This window comes from Spodoptera frugiperda, chromosome 9, assembly GCF_023101765.2.
Source record: "Spodoptera frugiperda isolate SF20-4 chromosome 9, AGI-APGP_CSIRO_Sfru_2.0, whole genome shotgun sequence".
Lineage (NCBI taxonomy): Eukaryota > Metazoa > Arthropoda > Insecta > Lepidoptera > Noctuidae > Spodoptera > Spodoptera frugiperda.
Window position 1 is genome coordinate 3,840,627 of NC_064220.1, and position 27,126 is coordinate 3,867,752.

Below are 27,126 nucleotides of genomic sequence, written 5' to 3' on the forward strand. Positions count from 1 at the left end.
TAAGAAATGTTACTTAATGTTACTTAACATTTAGGTCATAATGTAAAATGTATGATTGGCTTTTAGTTACTTTATGTCCTTTCCATTGTATTTGCTATGATTTGGAACTTATTTTATTTGGGCCCCATCTGTAAATTAAACAGTCTAAAAAAGTCTAACATCAAGCAATGCTGTGGCTAACTATGTAGGTACATATAGTACCAGAATAATAAAATAATTCACAAATCCTCTTCAGCAAAGATAGTATCTTTCAGTCATCATTCAGTATTTCATTTTAATATCTCAATTCGAAGCTCCGGAAAGGTCAGAGTTCAATTCCCGGGTATATTTGTGCCTCGTAAATAAACCACGGGTATCCTTTTACAGGCCTTGACGAATTTAACTATATTTAGAAAATGGCGCGCCTGTTTATTTATATATTTTATCGGTAAAATGTCGAGGGTTATCGCTCAGTAGTCTTGATATTATTTTCATCCGTTTATTTGCAAAGTATTAAGTACTAAGTATGCTAGAATGTTCGATAAAAGATAGCGAGCGAGATCAGCTGGGCTATTTAGTACCCTTAGTATGAGAGCGCGATCGGCGTTCTGATTGGTTGTTTTATTCTAGCCGGCCAATCAGAGCACCGAACGCGCTCTCGTTACGATTACTACTCGTACTAAGGGTACTATATGTCAATTGAAAAGATCGAAGTGAATTCGATCGCGGTCCGCCATGTCATTGGTTGTGAGAATAATCTTGACCAATGACGGACGAAAATGCAATCGAGCTCACTTCGATTGTTTAGAATAGACAATTACAGAATAGCTTAGCTGCTCTTTTGTTTTTTTATTATTAGGTATGTTACTTGGTTTTATATCTTGCTAGTCATTATCGAGACTGCTCCAAATCCCTTATTTTCTATTTTCTTTAAGTACCAAACCACAAAATCGATGCGATTGTTAATTCTATGTAGGTATAAAATAATATAGTTACACCAGGCGATGAAACTAAATCTAATTTAAATTTAGTGACGAAAATTCAATTAGAACTTAGTTTGGCTATTACAAAAGGGTTACAATTTGATTAGCCGTATTTAATCGGTTCTCCAGTTTTACTTAGTTAGGGTGTAAAATGTTTAGTCATTACTAAGTACTTAATGTATATTAACAAAGTCTAACTCCAACTATGTGGTAGTACATTCATTCATTCCGGAGCTGCGGACTACCTAGCTAGTATACCGGGGCTTCGAATTAAAAGTAGGAGTAGGACATGGTGGTTTTTAGTCAGTAAGAGACTCTCTCTCGTTCGCACTTGGCGAGAGCAACCATTGGATGATTTCCGTCCTCAAAAAAGTAGATTTATTCATGTATGTATGTAATTTTTATATTTGATGGGTCCACGTTCAGCCACTATCTCGCCTGATGTTACGAGTAAGCAACAGAATAAAAGATATAGTAGAATCATTCCTAAATCTACCGATACCTTTTCCAAAAAAAACACATCACCGGGCACCATAACAAACTCCACAATATACTATTTTACCGACTTCTCAGTTACAAATACAACATTTTCACATAACCAATATACAAGGTGGGCCTTGAACTGCTTGGAGCCATAACTCGACCATAAAACGGAATGACTCATGCCACGGGATGTATTCTAGGAAGCCATGAGTCACGGACTTCCCGGGAAATCCTTGGAACGACACCGGGATCAAGTATGGGAATCAGGTTTTTTATTCTGAGCTCCTCTGATTCATAGATATGGGTGAATGTGGTGGTGACGGGATTGGAAACTTTGGCAGCTTCTTTGTGTGGTTTGGGGATACGGTGGATATTTGCTCAAAATCTCTCAGGGTTGAAGCCATGCTTACAGCAGGGTTAATACCAAATGAATTCCTAATTCTGTTACCTTCAATCATAATTAGGCCACGACATTATTTTAAAATGGTGAAAAAACTAAATTCGCTCTAGCTATCTTTCTAAGCTAGTCTTTAATTAGCAAACAGATAAAAAAACTCAGATCACAATTTGCTTCAATTCAATTAACTGAAGCTTGTAAAATATCATTAACATCCAAACAAGGATTAACGCCGACACAAAAATACCGACCGATTTCAGCGTTTCATCTAATAAAATTGCTAATTCAAACTGCATTACTGTCAAGCGTGTCGTTTACGAGATGATAACTAACAGACAAATGGTCACTTTTATCTAAGATCTAGAAAAGGAAATAAATTCCACGGTACGATGGTATTCTTGCGTAGTCTGTGGTGTGACAATGCAATAAATGGCTGCAGAAGATCCAGTGCGGTCCAACACGCATGTGCCTTACGTTCACAGGGAGACACATCAAGCTACACAAGTCCAGTATAAACTGATCTTCAAATGTAAGGAAAGGTCATACAAAGCGAGACCATGATAAACTGGTTTTGTATAGCTTGTATTGTAACCGTGTTTGTTTCTGGCTGTCGGGCGAAACAGAGTTATTACCAGTTTATGCTAATGCGGGGTAAACTGATGGTGATATGTTTATTTGTAGCGTCTGATAGTGCAGTTGTGTGGATTGCTTTGTGCATATTTTGAATGCAGTCTAGGAAATACAAGGACTGCTTATCAGATTATTTCAAAGGCAAAATATTTAGTAAATGTACACATTTATTTTATAGGTACACCTATTAGATAATCTTGTTGTCATCTGTTAAGAGATTTTCTCAATGTTTAGCTTCATCGTCATCATCATATCAGCTACAAGACGTCCACTGCTAAACATAGGGACAATGACTTTTGAATCAGATGAAATTCTCTTTTTCTAATGTAAACCTACCTGGTACTGTTTCCTACGTCCTTTCCTTTCCTACTTAAGCTTTAGTAAACCATTTTCTTTTCATTAACCTTCTGCAGCATTACTTTACGCTGGCCTAGTGATGTGCGACAACAATTATTAATATGAATCAGCTATCACCGACAATGATGAGCTATAAAACAGCGGCGCTAGTGGACCGTAACCGAATCTATGACCGTGTTAGTGTGGGGAAACTCGGTTAATTTCTAATCGTTTGTAAAGCCATTTCTATCGATAACTATTATGTCATGGTGCGGTTAAGTATGGTTTTATGGGAGGTTAATTGTTAGTTAATGTGTTGTTTTTGGTTGTAAGTAGTTTTGGCCTTTTTAGGTTTGATTAACTATCGAGTATCGATTAGAAAGTTTATCGATTAAAAATATATTGATTGATCTATTCGTTTGTTGATAATAAATTCAAGTTCAATTAAGAAACAAGCTTTTACTAATAAAGGCACAAAACAATTGACAATTTGAAATTCGAATCTTCAAACGTCAGACGCCATTTTGAATCGCATTCGAAACCGTTATTCAAATCACAACAAATCTTACGTAGTCAAAGTCAAAATTATTTATTTCAAATAGACCAGTGAACACTTTTGAACATCAAAGTAAGTATAATAACATAAAAAAAATTCTGTCTATCGGTCCTTTAGTGAAGCTATTTGCTCGTTTCAAAGTGTAGATTGCCATGGAGAAGAACGAGCAAGAAACTCTATAGGCTACTACGTACCCACATTTCAATCATGATCATGCATCGAAGCGAATGGCTAGTTTTTTTAAGACGTATCGTGACAGCTCGCCTCTTCGTCTCAATGTTTATTACCACCGTTTATTAGGTTTCATTAGTCATTACACCAGACGTATGCAGCCTAGAGAAAATTAGCTTAGTTTTATGTGGTATTTTATTATGAATTGTAGTGAGAAATGTTTATTCGTTCTTGCTCTAATTAGTACAAATAATTATCGTGTAGGTAGTGTGATTTAAGATGATAAAGATGGAGTTTTCACGAGATATCTGTTGAGGATAAGCGCAGACTCTGTGTCTAATGTTAGATGTTAACTAATTAGTAAGCGGAAATTATAAAAAAAAACTACATTTCAATAAAAGTAGCGTGGTAAAAAGTGCCTTGGTAGAAAACTATTAAAAACTGTAATGAAAATAAACCATTAAGTACCTTAAACCTTTCACCTTAAATAAATTAATGAAACAGAATCTTCGTTCTGAAAGCCCAAATAACCCTAAACTTGGTAACTCTCAACAACATCTTAAGAATTAAATGGAATCAAAAGAAAAAGGATCAAATCCGACAACGGCACAGATATCCGATATTATTACCGGTTTAACCGGATCAAATCATGGACCCGGAAAACGGAATGAAGGGACACCATGTAATCATCGTATATATAATCATCGGATAAATACGATTTTCGCAACATACACACATAGGATTTAGAACTCGCGAAGCAGAGATTGTAGAAAATTTCATTTTATTAGTTTCCGCTAAAATGTCAAACCTTGGTACTATCTTTCTTACTCACTAGTCAATTAGAAAGAGTCCCTTCTTAACATAAATGAGAAATTGAGTATATTTTATCACATCCTCAGTATTCTGTCAACCGGGTTCAGTGGTGGGAGAGACAGAAATAACATATTCCCAAAAACAAAAGTTTAAAAAGGAAAATGATCATGCATGCAAACAAAATCTAACTTACTACAATAACTACTCAAACTAGATTTATCAAAACTAATAAATACTCAAACAAATATGAATAAATGGCAATTATTAAAATCACCCTTAACACATTAACCCGTAACTATTGGGGGTAAAAGAGACCGGCGCTAACGGACAATTTGCCTTCAAAAGATTTTTATTCGCAGTCAGTCTTAAAGAAATATTGATGACGCGGAATGTTACGTCACCGTCAGACTAGACAGTAATTTAGAGTGCTAAGCATAAAGTCTCAATTTCGATCCAGTCTATAAACCGTCTGTACCTAAATATCTTCAGCCATTACTTTAGACGAGTTAAATAACATCTGTCACGGGTTTAGATAAATAATTAAAGTATTATCCGCTACTTTTTGTTTGAAACTGTTATATAAAATAGCATTTTGCTGTTCTTTCTAACTGGTCTGTTAATTTAGGAGATGGACTGTGAAGGATGGATAGAAAGATAGTTTGTAAAGACAACGCAGTTTCGAGATGAGTTTTTAAAGGGTGTAGATTTATCAAATGTTGGAGGCGAGAGGAATGTTAGAGTTTTAGTCACTAAAAATCGCTTTCCAACTCCTGCTTCGAATGGAGACCCGGCAACACGTGTCTATTGAGGATTGAACTTAGACTATTAAAGCAGTAACCGAACCAGGAGTATGATCCGATGCTGATGAGGACGAATTTATTTGTAGATATTATCAAAACATAAATGTGAAAGGCTGCCAAGTTCGATAAATTGGAATGCCCGCCTATAAAAGAAGTGAGATCTAAATAAGTACCAAGTTCCATACACAGACCTCAGTTAAAAATGATATAACAAGTTGGCAAGTTTTCACACACTTTGTTATAAACCTACTAAACGCAATGAGTCAAGTATATAATTTGGTATTAAAACTTGCCAAGGTATATCATTTTTAACTGAGGTCTGTGTATGGAACTTGGTACTTATTTAGATCTCACTAGGCAAGCAGCAAGTTATCGAACTTGCCTTTCACATTTATGTTTTGGGTGGGATTTCATTTATTTTTGTAAGGTTTGTTTTCTTTTTTTCTTTTTTTACTTTACTTTGACTAAATACAAACCTTCGTAACGAATTTTAGGTCGGTACGACCATTGGAAGATATAGATAATTTTTTTGTTTTAGTTCCTTAGGGGTATAAATTTAGACCTTCATTATTTTTAAAACCGACTCACACTTGGCCATTTTCAGATTTTTTCCTTTACCTTGACCTAAAGACCTACCTCCATGCCAAATTTCAAGTCAATACGACCATTGGAAGTGGTCTAGGTTTTTGATGAGTGAGTGAGAGTCAGTCAGAGTGTATAGTAAAAATAGCGATTTTCTGACGTCAATATCTCAAGACCTACAATAGGTACATTAATGAAATTTTGTATTTTAGATAAGTAAGTAGATCTCAGATACTAAAAATTTCATATGCGTAGATAAAATAGATTTTGAGTTATAGGTGGGTCGAACTTGGCCCGAAATGGTTCGTGTAATATAACCCACGGCCGGTGTGTCGGTTTTTTTGCTCGAACTTGGCGGACACACTGCCGTGTGTCTAGATCATGCTGTCAAAATTCAAATCGCTAAATTGATTTGAATGAAACCTGATCTAGATGGCGCCCCACAATTTACGTAAGTAATAAGATTCTGACTCAGAAAGATCTAAAGTCTTAATATTAGGAAATATTTTCCCAGAAACAAGAGGCTCAATTTATGTGAGTGGGCCTATACATGTTATGTGTAGGAGTGAGAATTACGCCTTCGCTTATTTCGAAGAATTCAGGTGGTAGGATAACTATATCTATATCTTCAAGAAATACAGTCAGAAGTGTGTACAAATATAATATACAAAACAGTTCTCGGAATAATCAAAACTTTGAAACTACAAACTTATGAGGACAAAGTTGGAATTACGTAGTTATTAAATGCCAAAACAACTGCTTTACTATTTTGATGGCAAAGTTTTATTAAAGTTTGCATTTGGTCTACAAAGAACGTGACAGTTTTAATCTGTAATACATATTAATAAAAGGCAAATAACAACCAATTTCATTAATAAACAATGCACATTTCTGCAAAAAAGCAAATTCTGAAAATACCGGAATCGTTTTGTCAAGTAGACAGACAAAAGAACTTCATAAATGTATGTATGAATGCTTTCAATAACTACTCAAAAAATATGTCCGACGATTCAATAAAAAAGTGGCAAACAAAAAGATCATTATTAAACCATTTATTGCTACAAATGGAAGTTAAACGTTAGCTAATTGCAATCAAGTAATTGTCTTGACAATTTACACATAAATTGTCTCTTTGGTGTAGTAGTCACAACCGTAACTTTCAAGCACCTGGTAGCGAGCACGATTCCCAAATTCGAAGTCCACCAAAATATCAGCTAGTTATTCGAGACTTTCTATTATTGCATTAGGTGATTAGAAGATGAATGGACTCAACTAGTTCGTTGTTCACTACATGGGACTTTAAATTAAAATCTCCAGAACTTTTAGTGACCAAACTTTCGCATTTTAGTGCAGTCAAAAGAGTTTAATGGATTTTGGAGAGTTCTGGAGAAGAGAGAAATGACAATTCCTATGCACAAAACACCTACAGTAACAATAACGTAACTTCCAAACCAGTTGGAACTCAATACCAACGAAAAAGAAACACTAATCCCAATTTCAACACAGTCTGACAACCGAAGAGCATAAATGTACAAATTGCTTTACAAATGCCATGACGATTTGGTTAAACTATCGATAGCGACAATGGTGTACAATGGTTATCTACCCACACAAGCAATCATGTTGGTTTAAACTAATGGTGCTGTTAACTGAGCGTGCTTGCTTTACAAAATGGTGGTTGGTATGTGATTGTAACTTGAGTTATATAGGTTAGTGCTACATTAAAGGGTAATATTTTGCTCTGGGTCATGTCATAGTTTTCTTCTGGTTGAATAGGCATATGTCCTCTTTTAATGTAGAGTGACAGATGCACAAGATCAAACAAATCTTAAGTGATGTTCGACAAGACGTATGTTTTGTTATAACTAGATACATCTTTTAAAGGATATGAGTGAGAGTCTATGTCTTTCGATGGATAGAAACATGTTTAGTTTCAAGTTATTTCTTCATTAGGGTGAGTTTATTGCTAAAAGACAAATCTGAATTTCATGGTGGTTAAAAATTAAGGACCATTATTACCCACTTCTAGTAAGTCGAAGTCAAAAGCTCCACCATCAGCAGTTGCGCCATTAAATTCTAATTAGCATTGAACAGTTTTCCAATATCCAGAAACACCTAGTTTACTCGTAACGAGGAGTCTCGCTCTACTTACTTATCTTTTATCTAAATACCATTAAAATTTTGTTTTTGTAAACAAACTGATAATCCCACTATTTAGTTCAATGAACAAAACAGTTGCAAAAGAAAAACTAATTACTTTAAACTTAATAATTAACTCTCTGTTTCGAAAAAGAAATGAATCTTGCGGTATTGGTAGTTAGCTACTCTAAAATATTTAGAGCCTATTGTATTCGGCCCATATAGCGTGTAGGCGTACACTAAACAACGCCACTATAATATCTTCACGAGCGATTCCACTCCATCCCATTTTAGTAGAGATATCCAAAATAGTAAATAAACACATTAGAAAAAGCAAATAACAATATTCAGTGGTTGCTTATCTATTTTTCCGCAAGTACCACACATTGCCGAGTATCAATAGGGATGAGTATAAGAATCTTCGATTTATTCACAAGCAATGTGAGGGATAAGTAAACTCACTGAATACATGAAAAGCACTTTGGGAAGACCCCAAATAAATAGCCTAGTACCGGCCTAAATACGTGTGTACTCATGTTGGGAGCTAGATGGATTCGGATATAACCTCAATTTACTTTGGTTTCTATAAAACATGAACTAGTTATTTGGAAAGGAAAGGTACCATCCATTCAATGATAGATTCGTAATGAAACATTTCACGGTATTTCAGATTCATTTGAGGTCCTTATTGTAAAGGATGATGCAAGAGTTTCTATGAAATCTGGTCCACTGATAAAACTACCATGTTTAATAAAGAATAACTCTGAACGGACTAAGATTTGGAACTTGGTGCAATAGTTAGTATATTTTGTTTAGCTCAAAATTACTTATCCAACGATGTACCACACATAGCTATTGGAAGGTGGGACCAGGATATGCATCCTCTTTTACGGACGGTTTTTAAATGCCCATACATATTTTACAAGTCACAAATTGGGAGTTTAAATATTAACTTAACCTTAACGACCTGCCATAGTTATACTTACAAAAACGAGACAACGAATTCTGTGCAAATCTACAAAAAAAAGCAGACAGAACGACCTTCACGCCGAAAAGGTAATTAATGCTAATTATCATTGTAACTGGGTCATTTCATAACATAAGTAATACAATTTTTCGACAAACAATAAGTACTTATACAACAGTGGGAATATAGTTAAACGAAATACGTTTAACTAGTTATCTCTTACAAAGAGGGTCTCAAGGATTGAAGAAATGTTAATTTTTTTATTATGTTGTGAATCTGTGTTGTAATACTTGTAATATGTAAACAATTTGTGCAAATTATTCAATCTATTGACTGACTTGTTTAATGCATTTAAAAACATGGTCCATATTATATTCATAATATCTTTTTGCCTTAATAAGAATTAACTACTCATACAAAGTATTCTTAACTGACGAGCACGAATGGAAAGACTGATGACTGTTGATGAAGCGAAAGAAGTAAATAACTATGTAAGATTCGTAGCAATTGGCGTTGCTTAGTATCTGCCTAACCCCATGGAAGGCAGAGAGGTTACAAATGAATAATAGAGGACGATCTAAAAATAGGTACCATATTCAAACGAACAAACTTGTCTGACTCAACATCCCCCACATTAATTCACCCAGTCTCAGTCACTTCCACGCATTCATATAACAATAAATCATAAATAAATACTTGGCGCCAGCATTTCATATCGGCAAAGAACCGAACAATTATGGCAGCCGCCAATACTTTGCATAGTACTCACTGGCAATGTAAATATGAAGCTGCCATAGTATTTAACAATAGGTTCCAATCAAAACACCAGATGTTAGCACTAAGTAGTTATAACACTATTGTGTGAGCATCCGCTGTTAGGTAAGTTGCGTAAAATACGTTAGGACTCTGGACTCAATGAATCAGAGGGTCTGGTAATGGATGTTTTGAGTTACCTGTACATTAAAATAGGCTTATGGTTTCCATAGTCCTTGAACTTATGAACCTAAACGATTTAGGTCCGAATGCTACTTCTTTAAGGTGAATTAAGGAAGATAACATAGATCACTAAAAGAATATTGTGTGCATTCTATAGAATTCAGCTCATAGGCTAGAAATAAAATACCATGTACCAATGGATTTTGCAATTTTCATTTTAATATAGTTAGTTTTTTTTTACTTCTCCCGCCTTGGGCGAGGTGAGAGGGAGTGTCAGAGACTGACTAAAAACCACCTCATTCCTACTCCTGCTTTTCGAGTCGGAGCGCCGGTAAACCCGCTAGGAAGTCCGCAGATCCGGAATTTTAATATATTTTTTGTGAGTACTTAAACCATAAGAAATTTAAAATACCGTTGCAGCAAAAAAAAAATTACAAACAGAAAATATTTGTAAGAAAAAAATCAAGCCAAGATGAACGACACAGATAAATCTAGACGCGTTACTTTTCCAACTAATTGACTTTTTATCCACTAACACATTAGACCAGTTTAATGCATTATTCATTAACATACTAACGCATTTCAAATGCAAATTTCTGCATAAACAGAATGAAGAGATGTCCAGTCCATTGTGGATGCAAACGGGTTCCTTACAACGAACTTCAAGTAATAAATATGTACATAAATAATCTTCATCGCTCAATATTGGTTTGTAAATTGGTCAGCGTTTGTCATGTGTATTTTTAGTTTTGGTAACGTGTGGATAAGTAATTTTAACTTTCAAGTATGTTAAGAGCCTTTCTTTATAATACTCATAAAATAAGTATACTTTTTAACCAGACTTTTTCGTGTTACTGCCAAATGTGTTGGATTTAGGAAACGTTTGAGCTTTGGTAGACAGACCTTGCACAGCGTAGGTATTTTAACAAAAAAATCACGGTTTACTCACGTATATTAATGGAGAAAAGCTCTAACTACTAGTTTCGAGTCACAGAGACTCTTCATCATGAGCAGCATACGCAGACGCGGCGACGTAGCCGAGTTAATAAACGTGAGTAAACCGTGATTTTTTACTGTCTCACGTAGGTATTTTGTCAGATAACTATAACCTAGTTATATCCTAGTCTACAAAATACAGACAATCAAGTATTACGTCTAAGTTTCGACCCACAAAACACAATAAACTAGAAATTCTTATCCAGGGATTACTTTTATAATTCGATAAAAGCAAACTACCCACATTTTGCCTTGAAAAAACTTTTGTCTACCTTCAAGAAATGATATGAAAATGGCTCTATATACAGATCGGAGTTTATCCTGAAAGTTTTATGAAGGAATTGTGTTATTATTTATTCACGGCCCTTTTTTGCATTGTCGATAAACACAGGGTTAGGTATATTTCAAAACAATTTCGCGCACACTATTAACTAATAACAATTGGGTTTTTATATAAATTGTTTGGGCGGGTCGAAGGGGAATGAAATAGGAGGGTTGAACTGAGAGGGTTGAGTTGAGACCTAATATTTTTGTACTAGACATGCTAGGTTTATGCTATGCTAGGCTAAGGACTGTAGTAATAAAACACTAGTGTTTACTTGTTTCTGCTTTTTTACAGACTAGAATGATTGCTCTTCGGCCGGAGGAGAATTCTAACGTTGATCTAGTTAATAAGGTTTCTAAACACGTTTCAGGAGGAGGGGGACATAGGATTACATACCGTATTTTCACAATGACAATGCTTATTATTGCTTTTGAAAACCTTGCCAAAAATCTCGACATTTTGGAAAGAGACCATCAATAACTAAAACTTAAAGAAAAACAAAGGAAGTAATTTCCATAAAAACTACAGCAAGGTACAAACAACGTTTTGATTTCTCTAATTAAACATTAATCAAAGTTGTGGTACGGTAATTATCGCCATGATAACACGCTCACACAGGAAGCCGGTGTAATATAAACTGAGTGTGGAGTAGTACGGGCATTAGTTAATATGTGTGAATGTGTACGTAGGAAATGGACACCTTGAACCGAGCTGTACTTGGAAAGAGACCTGGGGGAAGGTAAAGGCCATGCATACTAGCACACTGGTTTATCATAGCAAAGGATGTGAAAAATGGCAATAAACGGTAAGAAAATCTAAAAGTAAAGTTTTATTAAACACATAGTTAAATGGAGAAATCACAATGAGTTTCTACGTTCGAGAATTTTACTCCAAAGTAGCACCTATCTTCATTAAGGTAAGACTCAAAACACAAAATTGTGGAAAGCAAAAATACTCCGAATTCACATTCAATCATTTCAAAGATTGAAAAGGAACTTTTAAAAGGTAAGGAATTAGCTAAGAACCCAATTTCTCCGATTTACAAAAATCGGGACCCATTCTATTGTGACGATCTCAAACGGTGCGCGGTAGGACCGGCAAAATTGGGCTTATACGCACGTCTTTTAGCTAACGGCACTTCCATTTTTAGAACAGCCGAGTTTAAATTATTTATGGCAAAAAGATTTAACTAAGGACGGTAGCATTACTTGGAGAGCCTAAAAGATTAGGGCCCGGTACAGCGATTATTAATGAGATTAAAGCATGACTCAGACTGACCTTCATGACGTAAGTATAGGAAAGGATCTTAAAAATTCAGGGCTAAATTGGCTGTAACTACTAACTAGGTAGGTACTATGAATCACTGCTTCAATTTGCAATGTTTATCGACGTTCTCGGTAGTCCGTAGTAGGACAAAGACTGGAGCGATTTCCATAAAATCGGAGACTACGAAAAGAACGGATCTTTTCTTGCACAGATCTTAAAGATTTTTTTTAAGGGTGGAAAATCATCCAATGACTTCTCTCGCCCTGGGCGAGACAAGAAGGAGTGTCAGACTCTTACTGACTAAAAACCACCCCGTTCCTACTCCTGCTTTTCGAGTCGGAGCCCCGGTAAACCCGTTAGGTAGTCCGCAGCTCCGGATCAGGCATCAGGCCTACTGGGCCCCATGTGAAGATAGGTAGTTAGTTTACGCAAAAATAATGCAAACATAGGAACAAGACTAGCAATAAATCAACCCATTACCCACTACACAGATACAGAGTCATGCATGATCAATCCTAACATTTGCATGTCTAGATCGGTATCAATTCAAATAACATAGTATACACCACATACTACAGACTACACACACGACACGACACGATACGAATCGATAACAGTCTTATTTCACTTTAACTTTCTAAAACATGTACTTTGAATGCAGTTTTAGAGTTTGGTAGGTACTTCTAAATACGGAAGGTGTGAATGTCCTTTTAGCTCTGCTTACCAAGTATGGAGGACTGTTACGTGATATTTAGCTTAACTTCTAAACAGCCAAGAAGACACTAGTGGCCTCTCTCATGCACCTCCATTATAGGCCTTATTTCCATTGTTTAGAGACTACCTAAGTTAATTTGTGGAGATGATCATAAACTGTAACTACTTTTGTAGAAGAGATCCAATATAGACCAGTGGTGGTCTCTGCTGGGACTCGTTAATCCATAATTACGAAATACAATCAATTGACTAATTACAAGTTGTAATAATCACAAATAACTAGTTAACTAGAATTAGCAAACAATAATTCGGCTGGAGAGACTATTTGCTACACTAGCGCCTCTATCGACGCAAAAAGACAGAAATGGATAACTTTTATTTAATAAATACATAGTTAGTATATTAGTTATATCAAGTTTATAATAAGTAGTAGTTAGATGTAAATACTAAAGGAAATATGCAACAGTATTTTTCCTACATCAATAATTTATTACAAGAAATAAACAATTATAATTAACTACCTATTATATTATTGCAGATAGGATTATCTAAACAATAATTAAGCTGTTTACGATTGCTGGAAGTAAATAAAATAGTTTTTTTTTTAATTTCTCTAGCGAAAATAGGTGAAGCAGGAGCCGTTTAATGTTGGTATTTTTTTGCAGAAAGACTAGGTACCTAGGCATCATTTTCCGACCAAACCTTTTTCTTTTCCTCAAACATCGCTCATACATAAGCATAGTTCACTATTTAACTAATACTAACTTGCACTACCTATCTTTATTGAATCAGTATTAAAACATTAGGCCTAAATGCCTACCTATATTAAACCATTTTCCATTACACATCAACTTTTCAAACAATTCCAATGTCAATACCAAACTAACTACCCTCCAATAGTAACACAATTAAACCAAACTTAAACACAAAACAATTAGTTACCGACTTACGTCAATAATATAAAGTGGGTAGGCAGAGAACTAATATAGAATGGTTCGCAAAAGGATCTTTGTGTGATCAACGAGTCAGGACATTCCATACTTGTGACGTAGTTCTACAGTTTATGAATCGAAACCATTGTTTCTGCCGTACACCATCTGTTGCAATAAATGTATTGCCAACGCTACTTATGTAGTGTGTAATGTACCTCTACTTGTGTAGATGTCGATTATTACGCAATCGTTGAAAAATTTTGTTCATCGTGACTATTTTACTGAATGGTAGTTATTATTTAGGGAGTTCAGCTAAAACTGAAAGTTAGATATCAGTTTTTTTATCTTCAATTTTAAATACCTATTTGTGAAAAAATGGCGTCGATATCAAAACCGTTAAACATTTGAAAATCGAAACTTAAACATCGTAAATCTTTACTGCCATAACTATCTTTTGTTTGCTTTTTTTAAGATCACTAGTTACTTGTGAAATTATAAACAAAAGGTAATTATTTTTACGAAGTTAGCGAACACTTCTCGGCACGATGCCAAGATTACTAAGTGCTTAGTAAATATGTAGTAGATAGTTACTAAGAGCTCAACAAAAAGGAAAATGGGTGGCACAAAAATCTAATAAATAGTGACAGAAACAGTAATAAAATAGGGCTTGGACAGATGGTGATTTTAATATTACACAGCACACTATAACTGGAATCAAAATTATTAAGTCAGAAGTCAGAATTAACTACCAAAAAAGTAACCTAATAATCGCATTTCCAAGTTCAGTGTAAAAGCAAAGATCTCTGTGTCGCTGAACTGAGCACGTGTTAATTGTCCATGTGCCAAAACCCAAACAAGTTCTAAAACTGCTGATACAAAACCGGTTTCCATGCAGAAGTGAAAAAAACTAATGCAAAGAGACATCATAACCAAAGATTTAGCTCTACTAGCGAAAGTAACTAGGTAACTACCTAGTCATTGCAGTTAATTTGCCTTACACAGGCATTTGTACACTCATAAATGTAAACCGAACTATAGAAAATAACACGTTACGTTGCTGGGTACGTGACGTTACGATTAAAATAACACACATCAACATGTCGATACAATATCGAAAGACTAGGTTACCGGACTTTCTCCGCACTGGTTAACAAGTGCTATCCAGTCGTGTCCTCACTATCAAAGACGCTATCATATTACAAAAAAAGACCCGCATCCTGCTCTCGAAATAACCCGGCTTCACTTACCAACTATTATTCTTTCATCCATTATTTTGTAAGCAATATTTTCTCTTTTCCAAAATAGAACGCGTAAAAGAGTTCGAACCTTTTTGTTTGGGCTGCTAGAACAACATTGAGTCAGAAAACTAAACAAACGACGTACACGGGAGATGGGCCAAGGCCGAAATAAATAAATATTTGGAGTTAAACGAAGGCTGAATCATGCTGTAATGAGCTTCGAGTTAGGGAGACTGTACTTACTGAACCATTTTTAATGGACAAACGGTTCAAAGCTAAATTGTTAAAGTATAAAGCGAGAGATCTGACTTACGATGAAAATTAGTTTCTTATAAATTAAGTTTAAAATCTTAGTAACTAACTATTAACTATTTCTCTCTTTTCTTATTGGGTAGTAATAGTGAAGTTTTCAATATGATTTTGATTAACTACTACTTTGAGGTTTATGAATAACTTAATATGAGAAGTTAACTCTGGTTATTAAACAAATAGTTACCAATAAACACAAACTTGATTATAATCACGCTGTACAAAATAAACGAGATATTATCACATGCTAAAAATAAGGTCTTTCCAAAAATATGAAACATTTCCAGAATTTATCAACACGCCAAATTGTATGATTATAACTCGAACACAACGCTTGTATTTGACACATGTTCTGAAAACCGGGTTCCTAAATATCAAATAGAAAGTTTAAATTGAATTGTCACTCACACTGAAACGGTGGCTACGTTTAATTTAAATTTTAACAGTGCCTAGTGCTTTGGCATTATTGACCATTTTTTAGAAGGTAACTTGGACACATAGATGCGTGTACAAAGAGAAGACCATACAAGACATGGATTTCTTCCGCCTGGGGCGAACTTAGAAGACTGGTTCGCTAGGAATCTTATTTTATCGACCACCTGACGTAGAATTTATATCCGTAGAACAGATTTCGGATCAAAACTTGCGTCCAGAACTCCGATAGCTACAGTACCAACTCCAAAGCCATAAATTATGCAAGTTTGCCCTGTCATTTGTTCGTTCAAAGTTGCGATCTCATTGGAAAGTTTATTTCTAGCTTTAGATTAAAGACTATTCTGTAATCGCATTTCTATTTAATGCTCAGTTGATTTCGTAGCACCCAGTTAGCATGATTATCGTTTGTTTAGAAACGGTCTGGAAGGAATTTAATACATGTGGTGGAATAAAAAATAAGCGTCGCTTCAACACTTAGCGTCTCTCGCAGGTGGCTTGGATCAACAAAAACTATTTGGTGAAGAATTTTTTGAAGCTCACCGAACAAATAGATTCGAATGTTCGTTAAACAGAGTTACTGCTCTTTGGTAGTTAGAAACTTATCGGGTTTGTGACCAATTCAGGAAGCTCAAAATAGTTATTGTGTGTAATCCATTGGTTCACATTTCGACTTAGTTAGTTAAAATATTCTCGAATGACAGAAGACGTTATTTCCAATTATTATTTCTATGGACAAATCCGTATTAATGATTAGGCAGGTACCTAAATATAATTGCTTATTATTGAGACCAATAAAGTTGCTATTAAAAAGCAATTACTCGTCTTACTGTATCATTCTGATAGCATCTGGCCATCACAATGTATTAAACTCAGTTGGTGGTAATTTTATTCGGAACCTCGGACTAATTACGCACTGGTCATGCAAGTGTGAAAATAACTGTGCTATTGCTAAACAACTGACCGTATTTGCATAATGTAAATTAGTACCTACTTATCAATCAAAAACTGTTACTATTCCTTGAAGCGAGAAGTTTGTTCATTTTATCTTTTCTTTATTTCCTGGATTTGTAACTTTAATTGCTTGGAAGCGCCGAAATACCAGTAGCTATCTTTGGCAACTCAACAAACTCAACGGTAAGTTCTCAAAGATGTTTATCCAATTTCCTGCCATTTGCGAGTAATGACTTCGGTAATAAAGGGTGTCAATTTCGTTTATCTATCAGTAAGAGAAAGTAGCTAACCTTGTTCGACAGATTATAATCTTCGAAATCGTTGAACCGATTTAGATCACTGTTACGTTTCGCTAGATTTACATTTTTACAAAAGAATAAGTTTATTTAACAGAGATTTTTGATTAAAACATTTTAATTGAAAGGAGTCACAGTTTCCGAGTAAGTTGCTTCAATTAAAAGCAGCCCTCTAAGTTTCCTTTTCTGTTATTTTTTGCGCGCAAGTCAAGTCATCTGTTACTCAACGTGTTTTTCTATCGTAACCAGTTAAAACCATCGATTTATTATTCAATGTCAGTTGGACCTGACGTTTTTTTTCAGTGAGCCGTTGTTGGCGTAGAAGAACCGGCTCGACGGGGAGCGCCGAGTCAACAGGTAGGGTATAGGGCACTGACCTACAGTTGGCGGTGCATGAATGGCATCGAAGTCGTTCAGCTGGCTGCCATTCTTAATGAAAACTATCGATTTTTAAAAACAGAAACAATTAGACCGGTGTCACATTCACAACCACATGACACATGGAGCCGGCTTAATGGGAAGGTTCTTTGCCGACACCGAAAATAGTTCTGAATTCTTTTGCAATATAAAGTCCATAAGTAAGTAGCTAGTGGATATGTTATGAATATTTAAACGTTATAATGACGAGAATGTAAGACCAGTGCATGTGATACAGATAATAACTGCGCTAATTAGTAGGTAACGTAAAGCTAAGTAAACTAACTGATAGCAAGTCAAATAACGGCACTTATCTAACTAATTCCAAAGTGAAAGAAATATTATTTTGAATGCAACGATAAAAAAAAAACTCTCGTTGTAAGATAACTGTAGTTTGAAGAGTAACTAAGTAGGTAATTCATGCCGCTCACCTTCTCGCAAACTGCAGGCGAAACGTGTCGTTTCGAGCCAGTTGCACGCGCCAGTGTCCTTTTGAACTTAACAAAGGTTTACTTTCACCGACGCCAGCCCCCAAAGATTCAACTATACCATATACGGCCCTCTCAACGAATATTGCAACTTTGCTTACGCGCTTTTTATCGAACAAAACAGTAAAGTACAATTGAAACGGTAAATTGCGATCGCATAAAAAAACCGTAGACGCACTTCACAAACACTCGTCAAGATTGACCACTTTTATTTCACCGCACTGCTGATTCTGGAGAAAAAAGTGTTGTATCATGGGCCCGTTTAAAAAAGTTGGGAAACTTTTCGACTGTTTTCGTTGATCGAACGTAGTATCACGTTCGTCGTGGGGCGATGCCGCCGCGCGAATGGCGGCCGGCCGAACTCGCCGCGAGAACAAAACGAGTCGAGAGAAGCGGAGCGATATGGTGCGACAGAAAATAGACGAAACGCACGGGAGTGAAAGAGACAAATGCTCAGAACCGTTTATCAACCCCCCTAGCCCCGCACGCCAAATTTAAGGGGAAGTAAAACACCTGCTTGTAAAATACTATTATTTATTTTCATTGAAAATTCACTACTTAGATGTTTACCATACTATTCACAATTATTATCAAAGATTATATTGGTTTGGTTAAAAGTTATAAGATATAAATTACCATCACAAGGATTTGCCTAAACAGTTAGTGTCCATTCATTCATTTTAACTTTACAGGAGAGTCATTCCTCAGTCTTCAAAAATAAGGTAGTATGGAAGAATAATAAACATAAATCACATTATTGTAAATCACAATTCTAAATATTATTTAAAGAGAATATTTAATAGATAGTTAATACAAATACTTATTACCTATGTAAAGTTAATTTATACATAATGGTTAAGTTGAATATCAAAAAGTACCTATATACATTAAGAAAATACAAATAATAATTACATAAGCATTCGCAGTGAATATAAAATGGTATAAAACGTGTCTACTTAACTTATCACCAATCTTAGTTTAATAGTGGAGTACAATACAACAATTAAAAAGTAACAGTAGAAAGAGCCAATAAATAACAATTTAGTTTCAGATTGGATTTCAATACTTATATAAAAAAAATCTCTATATACAATACAAACTTAGGTAAAATAAAAGTCATGACTACGGGGTATCTCCTCATGTCATGGTTTCACTAGTTCGACAGGAACACTGAGCTCAGGGGTGACTAAAAGGGGGTTTGGCTGCACCCGCACCTTGCCATCATACACTTGTTTCTGAGGTACTGCCATTGGTGCAGCCAACAAGCTAGTTTTAATAGTAAGAACTATGGTACTCAAGAACCCGACTATAACATAAATGCCTCCAATAATTGAGAACAGTCTTAGAGTGAATTGCAGTACATTCTCCCTTTCTTGGTATACTTGAACTTTCAATGCAGCCATGTCATACTTGAAGAAGACACCAGGCACACCATGAGATCCCTTAGAATGACTTATTGGTCTCTCCAGCTCTTTGACAGAGTACTGGAACGTTTTTATTCTCTCGAAAGCAGTGTCTACATCAGTCGGTACCACTTCTATAAAGTACTGGTAGAGCATATTTTCATCCTGTGTTACTTTGAGATCTCCTTCCAGAGGGTAAATTATCCCATTGGCTGGACTGCCAAAGCTAAGTCTATGTATTCTATGGCTGAAGTTCTGTGGAGTGTCATCAAATAGCATGTTCAGATGTATGTGTCCTCTAGGTAAATGCAAACTTTTTCCTGCAGTAACATGGAAGTTGCCAGTTACTTTATTCAAAGTTAGAACTCCATGGAGTCTGCATGCATCTGGTCGTCGATTAGGTTTCGTTTTTCTAGGTGGTATGGTAGCCCGAACCGATCCATGTCCCTTCTTCCATAGTAACTTCCAAATGGAATGGTACTCTTCTCTCAGATAGGAATTGAGGTATTTTACTGCATCAAACGCGTCTTGTTGCTCCTGCGTCAGCTCGAACCACGTATCCTCTTCTTGAAGCTCACCGAAACCGAAAACGCTTTGTGAAGTGGAATCCAATATATCAGCACCAATGTTGGAGCAAGGCATAGCGACAGTCATGTCTATGTTAATTCTAAGTTTCTCGTCCATATCCGTATCAGGCACGAATTTGAAAACTAAATTACTGTCTAAATAATACGTCACTTCGCTGTATATCAGCAACATAATTATAAAAAATGCGATAACCGAAAAAGTGCCGCCTACAGGTGTACTATCCACGTACTCTTCAGGCACTTTGGGGAAGGCATCCAGCTCCTTCACCCTGTCAATTACTTTCTTCTTGCCTCTATACCTTAACATTTTCAATCAAAAAATTGAGTTTATATCAAAATTACAGTACAGTCGACGTGTTTTTGACTTTTTGTATGTTCTTTCTATTATTACTTCCACTTGATAAAATACGTCAAACCAGCCAACTTGTCAGATGTCACGGTGGAAACTGTCAATTAAATTAGTAACGTTTTGAAACCGATCGAAGGTTTGAAAATAAAATAAATTAACAAAAACTCTAAGTTTGTTATTTCAGGTACAGTAAAATAATACAGTTTAATATTCAGTCAAATAATACAATTCAATGTGTAAAATTGTTTTATTGAAATATAAAATAACTGTCGAATTAGTACATTTCTGAACAAAAACAATAAAAGTTTGTTTTGACAATGACAGGATGACATTTACATTTTATGTGTCACATTATCTGTCATTTTTGCTTGCAAGTTTCGCCTGCTGCGAAATACGGAATTTTCTATTTTTGTCCTCATCGGGAGACAATAAATATAAACATTTATGCAGTCCGACGACGAAGACACGTCGTTGCATTCATGCTTCGATTCGCTAAAAACCGCTGTCATGGGGTGCTGCTATAGTATTTGCCACAAAGACACCGATCCACAGGTAAATTGACACTATTTTTGCTTGTTAATTAATCAAATAACGAGCGTATGTTCTGTAAAAGTATTAAAAACGCATTGGGAACGTTTCGTGCGTGAAAAATGGGTGGTTCAAGGAACGGTTTGATTTCATTTCCCGTTTCCTAACTTTGACACTGACACACAATGGTTATCTTTTATCGTGTAAATTCGTATTGAAATGGCATTTATCTAATTAAATACATAAACAACGTGCTTTAGTAATTACTTAGACGGTTTGGACGTCTGGTTTACAAATTAGGTTATTGTTATAGAAGCTTCAGTAATGTTTATGTACCTATTCACTACTCCATTGTCTGTTTTAGTTCTTAAGTACTTGTGTACTTTGATATCCTGGTGAAATCAATATGACTGAAATAACAAACCAACCTCCTTGGTGTGGAAATTGTTTGATAAACTATTTTGTTGTCGGACTTGTGTTTCAAACACCTGTTAACTATTTATTTATTTATGTCACTATACTATGTGTGTACCTAGATGTAATATGTATATAGGTGAACTTTATGTGTATATACACTGCCAGTTAATCTACGGCAGATATGGACTGACTACTGATGGACAAGACTGACTCTGACTGTATACCTATGAAGGTTTTCTTTTTATATTAACAAATAATTTGCTGTTATAATCATTTATTGTTCTTGTTTCAATAATTATTTATTACCTAAGATTTTTATTGATTTTTAAAATACTTAGGTGTTAATACATATACAATACATAACCTCCCAAGTTCTGTTATATGAGACTATTTCTTGCTTACACCTTTGTCTTAGAACACCAGGAGTTAATCTATTTTAGCAACTTGTACTCTATTTTAATACTAAAGTAAATAAAAAAGGCATTTTAGGTAAATATGAAAAGATTGATGACTGTTGAAGAAGTGAATGAGGTGTGTAAGAATCATAGCAATTGGTGTACAATTGTCTCTGCCTATCTCTATGGGAAATAGGTGTGAGGTTATTCATATGTGTATGTATGTATGCATAATAGGTATGTATTAACATTTGTGAATATAAAATAACAGGAAATTGACATTCTCTGATAAGTAAAACATGAATTCATATCATTTGTTTTAACAATAACAATAATGTTCAATGATTAGGTACAAATTATTGTCAACCATGTGGTTGTGATTGTAAAATCAACCTTGTTATTTGAGATGTAAAGATTATATTTACATCAACAGCCACTGCTGACCAAAGATTATGTTAAACAAACAAATTAATAATTGTCAGCCAATGGACTGATCCCTCAAAGCCTTGACAACAATCTTAGGAGGTTGATGTTAGAACGGGTGGATCAAAAGCCTGATACAAAAGACAGTTTTTCTGGAAACGGAATGCATTCTGAGAATGTTTCTGTCCCTGGGGCCTCTAGCACTAATCACCAATTGCTTGGACCATGCTCCCGCTATTGTTTGGCTCCTATTTTTTTATTTTTTTTTTCAAGGTAGTATTTAGAAATGTAATCATAGATGAGTTCAAATAATTCTTGATGAGTTATTTCTAAAAAAATCCATAAGCTGTTTCAAATTAATTTTTTAGCATTACATGACAAACTTAGTTACTTTTAGTCAATAAAATTTATGATGTCTGCAATTTACATACAGGTCCTAATAATGTTAGGCATAATCCTATTGTAAATTTGAATGATTCCAAGTATATTGGAAGTTTACAAACATGAGACGTGAGCCACTGATTGCGACATAGCAGTCTCTGGTTTAGGATTACAAGTCTGTGTCAACATGAGTCATAGTCATTGTGTTGTTTTGAACATTATAAATAGACTATTGTAGAGTTTAATCTCATATTAACATATGTAGTGTTTTTAAATGACTTTCGTAAAAGATCCTTGTATGATATAAGTTTGTGTTATAATTTAAGTATGTACCATTAAAATTTTAGGTACATACTATACAATGTGATAGGGTTGAGACTTCTAACCCGGTAAGGCGGGGTGCTACAGCTAATTTTATCGGCAAAAGTCGGGGTCGAAGGGGTCGAATCCCCTCCCCTAAAAATTATGGCTATTTTAATGTTTCTTTTACTTTTTTTGATATCAAAGGTTGTATGCGTCGTAGAAACAAAAAAAATACGACAAACGGTAGCTAATAACCTTGGCTAACTAATTCATTACTTTTCATATGTTTGATAATGTTTTGGTGAGAAAAAAAACATTTGTGAATTATTTTTACCGAAAAAATCACTATTTTTCAATATTTTCAATTGGGGGTTCAACGCCCCATATTATTTTTTTGTCGATAAAATTAGATGTAGTACTCAGCCTTAACGGGTTAGAAGTCCCGCCCCTATCACATTGTATATATGTAATACATTCATATTGAAAAGTATTGTAACATACATATTTTTATTAGCCTACGGTTTCTATCCACTTTTGACTATAGGTATATCGTATATTAAACAGCACACCACTTTAAAAAAACAGTGTTGTCCCACACTAGGATTTCCTTCTTTACAAACATACAATTTTACATACACATGACACCCAGACCCGAAACAAAGGGATTACAAAAACAAGAATCACACAAAGAGTTGTTCCATGCGGGCATCGAACCCGCTGCCGGTTGCGTACACCGTGGTAGTTGACCACCCCTTGAACAACCACTGAATTTGATCTTCAGTTTTTAAATATAATTTGGCATGCTATAAAATATGAATGATAACTAATTTACAATGTAAAGTTTCACATTTAAATAAATAAGCAATAAATATTAATTTGCTCTTATTTTATCGATAAAAATTAAAACAGTTGAATTGATTGCAACATTATTAATATATTAACCTAATAACCTTTAGAATTCATTATAAAAACAATACATAATCTCGTTATGTATTCATTCACTTCTAAATTAATCTTATCTATAAGAAAGCAGGTTCATTGATGAATAGATTTACCTTATGTGCTATATTTATCTCAATATAAACCTCAATCTGAAAAACAGTAGGTAGCCGTTTCATATAAAACTGCATAGTGTGTAATTGTGTATAATCCCTGAAGAAACCATTAGTCGGTAAATTTTTTTATACATGGTTGAATAAGTTCAATTTTTATGTTATTGATTAAAAGAAACACCACATTTGGATGTTTTCCTGTGTCGTGGATGCGTTTACAAACATACGTTCATATACACATGCTACCCAGACCCGAAATAACGATTTGTAGATCACACATACTGCCGCACTCAGAGACATTTAATGATTACTTGAACAATTCCTTAATAACGAGTTTGTATGTAAAACAATTGCTAAGGACTGAGTTAAATAACCATTAAATGACTCTGAGTGTGACAGTTAGACTTGCTACGTGCGGGAATCGAAACCGCGTAGCCGGTTACCCAGCCATCGCGCCAATTGTGCAGTCAATTCTAGCATAATCTGTTGTTTTGTCGTCTACAATAATCTGTGATTGGTTGCAGGAGAACACAGTGAACGAGAGAACACATCTCCTGGAGGTGACGGAGCAGCAGCAGGAGACGCCGGTGCCGGCCGCCTCCGCCTCCACGCCGCCGCGCAAACCCGACGAGCAGAGCGCGCTCAACAGGATACTACATGAGACTGCCACGTGAGTAATATTTCTATCCTGTAGTTTATAAAGTTTTAAAATGAAAAAACGAAAAATTAAAACGCATATTGAGTAAATAAAATAAAAATCAGAGATGGTTTTACAGTATGCTATGCTAGATTTTTAATTTAAGACTACTCTTGGAACAAAGTAGTCTTAAGCATAAAAGGTGATAATTAAATTCATGATAATGATACCTAATTATTATCAGTCCTAAATCTACGTCACGCCGATGACAATCAAACAACTGTACATTCTGAAAAACCGCATCATAATCAGCCAATCACGAGATAACCGCGAACAAACAAACATGCAGGTCTAACTGAGAGCTAACCGTGGGGCTCCGGAGCAGGTCTATTAAGGGAACCCGGTGCCCCTTACGGGTGTTGAGGGTGGCCACCGGGGTGGTTTTAGTGAGGTAAAAATCCCACACTCCCTAGTCCTTTATCCCCAAAAAGCTAGGCGCGTTTTGAAGGTTTCCCCCATCATCAAAAAAAAAGGTCTAACTGAGAGCTGCCTGTTTTATTTTGTGTTGCATGTTGTTTAAATCATTCTCCAATCATTCCAGCAACGTGATCGACGTAGGAGCCCTAGGTCCCTATGCATTGGAGGCTGGCGCGTACTCCGAGCGTGTCCGCGTGTACAGTGCCCGCGTGGCGGGGCTGGGCGCGGCGGGGGCGGCGGCTCCACGGCTCCTGGCCGACCTGCCGCACGCTGAGCGAGCTGCTCTACTCGCCAAGCCACCATTAGGAGCTGGGGATAAGGACCTTGTAAGTTGATTTTTATTATTTTTCTCAGAAAATGGTATGTTAGTCGGATACTTACATAGATAAACTGTAATTTTACTATAATTAGTCGAGTTCCTCGTCAAACAGTTACTTGAGTAAACCCTTGAGTTAATTAATGATTATGTTATATCATTAATTAATAAACTGACTGACAAGTGAAGAGTATCTGTGATCAAAGTTGCTGATCCTAACTTTATCCTAGTTTTAGTACAATGTAGCCAGAATATGGAGTTCCAGGGAGGCTCCATATCCATTTGCTAGATGGATAAAAACATTCATAACCTATGGAACCTCCTGCCATAACCTTGATTTAAAACACAATAGTTGACTACTCGTATGCATTTATTTATATTTTTATATTTAATGCCAAGTCATATTTTTTTCCATTCACTTCGATTCTGACATTTACGTTCTTGTAAACCATTATTTATGCGAGTTTCCATATTATTTTTAACATCGTACAAGTCAAGGTGACATTTTATTTTAGTGTTTATGCCCTGCCTCTCAAACGACCTTCCAAAGTACTGAGACCACTGGACTGTATGAGACCGAAGCCATTAATTTAAAGAAGCCACATTATCCTCTTAATCTACACGAAACATTTGTATGATTAGGTAAAAATGTGAGGTTATGTCATTCATTAGCCTCTGCAATTAATGTGCCAATCTAATCCTTATGTAGTCTTGTTTTTATGGTAAATGAGGAGATGGATCACCCGATATTAAGCAACCGCCGCCGCACATGGACACTCGAAACACCATAGGCGTTATAACTGCGTTGCAAGCCTTTTGGGTGTTAGAATTTTAAGGGTTGTTGGGGAAACGGTAGTCTACACTCTAGTACTAGTTACATGAGTATTTGATGTCTCTCCTTTCGAATCAATCACGCATCACTTAATAATGTTAATTAAGTTTCTTTTACCATAATTATCATCACAAAACATCTACCGTTTTCCAGATAACGAATGCAGTAAAGAAAGCTGCCGCTGCGATCTCAGAGCTACGAGTGGAACACCACGAGGACTTGGTGGTACCATTCCGGGTGCCATAGCAACGGCGGACCGCGTCTTACTGCGAGGACGAGCGGTCCTACTGACACGGACGCGACACTGGCGGGCGCACCAAGTAAGGATAGATAGGTGAATTAGGACAAACAAATTTATAGCAACAAATGGGTTATTTCTTACAAAATTAAAATATTATTGCGCAACAATAATGTAACGTTTGCGCATTAAATTCAAATTTGCGCAAACTTGTGAGAAAGTTGCGCTAACTTGTGTAACATTTGCGCAACAATTAAAAAGTTGCGCAATAACATCTGCCTTTGTAACATCAACTTTTGTATGAAATACCAGTTTTTGTAAAACGCATAGTCGGCCTTTAAATTGATGGACCTCTAGAAGTGGTCTTTAAAACTGTTTATAAATTACTTTGTACTGTGCTGGTCACATATTATGTGTTTTAAAGAAAATGGCTGGCAAACAATCTTATGCAGCTTAGTTCTTGTATTGGCATGTATTTTTACAGTTTTATGCCTGCCATTTTTCTCTTAAAATCTATGTAGACCCAAATATCAAAGGTTTTGTCTGAACAAGTCCGTAAGACTATTTCTTAAGGTGAATGTTCCGAGCTCTTCATGGCTCGTTTCCCGATAGATGGCGCTGAATTGAACATTTTCAGTTTTATGTTGTT

At 35.6% G+C, this 27,126-nt stretch overlaps 3 protein-coding genes across 3 annotated transcripts in view; 1 reads left to right on the top strand and 2 right to left on the bottom strand.

Annotated features, from left to right (window-relative positions):
- LOC118271346 (uncharacterized) overlaps positions 1-18,514 on the bottom strand; it is a 147,763-nt gene extending 129,249 nt beyond the window's left edge. The window contains exon 1 of the mRNA XM_035587403.2: positions 18,083-18,514. The gene's annotated coding sequence lies outside the window, so the exon portion shown is untranslated. The remainder of the gene's footprint in view (positions 1-18,082) is intronic.
- A 142-nt stretch (positions 18,515-18,656) lies between these two features.
- LOC118271348 (endoplasmic reticulum-Golgi intermediate compartment protein 2) lies at positions 18,657-20,553 on the bottom strand. The gene has a single exon (XM_035587412.2). It carries the CDS (start codon positions 20,434-20,436, stop codon positions 19,282-19,284), a length of 1,155 nt encoding a protein of 384 aa, XP_035443305.1. The 5' UTR covers positions 20,437-20,553; the 3' UTR covers positions 18,657-19,281.
- Positions 20,554-20,820: 267 nt separating this feature from the next.
- Positions 20,821-26,631, top strand: LOC118271077 (uncharacterized). The gene is made up of 4 exons (XM_050695986.1): positions 20,821-21,030; positions 24,502-24,647; positions 25,216-25,417; positions 26,393-26,631. Exons 1-4 carry the CDS (start codon positions 20,923-20,925, stop codon positions 26,483-26,485), a joined length of 549 nt encoding a protein of 182 aa, XP_050551943.1. The 5' UTR covers positions 20,821-20,922; the 3' UTR covers positions 26,486-26,631.
- Positions 26,632-27,126: the final 495 nt, after the last annotated feature.

Bases quoted from the DNA above. Each gene is read 5' to 3' on its own strand.
- LOC118271348 (XM_035587412.2), bottom strand. From the start codon at position 20,436: ATGTTAAGGTATAGAGGCAAGAAGAAAGTAATTGACAGGGTGAAGGAG.
- LOC118271077 (XM_050695986.1), top strand. From the start codon at position 20,923: ATGCAGTCCGACGACGAAGACACGTCGTTGCATTCATGCTTCGATTCG. The intron at 21,031-24,501 runs GTAAATTGACAC...GATTGGTTGCAG, and splicing joins ACAAAGACACCGATCCACAG to GAGAACACAGTGAACGAGAG. The intron at 24,648-25,215 runs GTGAGTAATATT...CAATCATTCCAG, and splicing joins ATACTACATGAGACTGCCAC to CAACGTGATCGACGTAGGAG.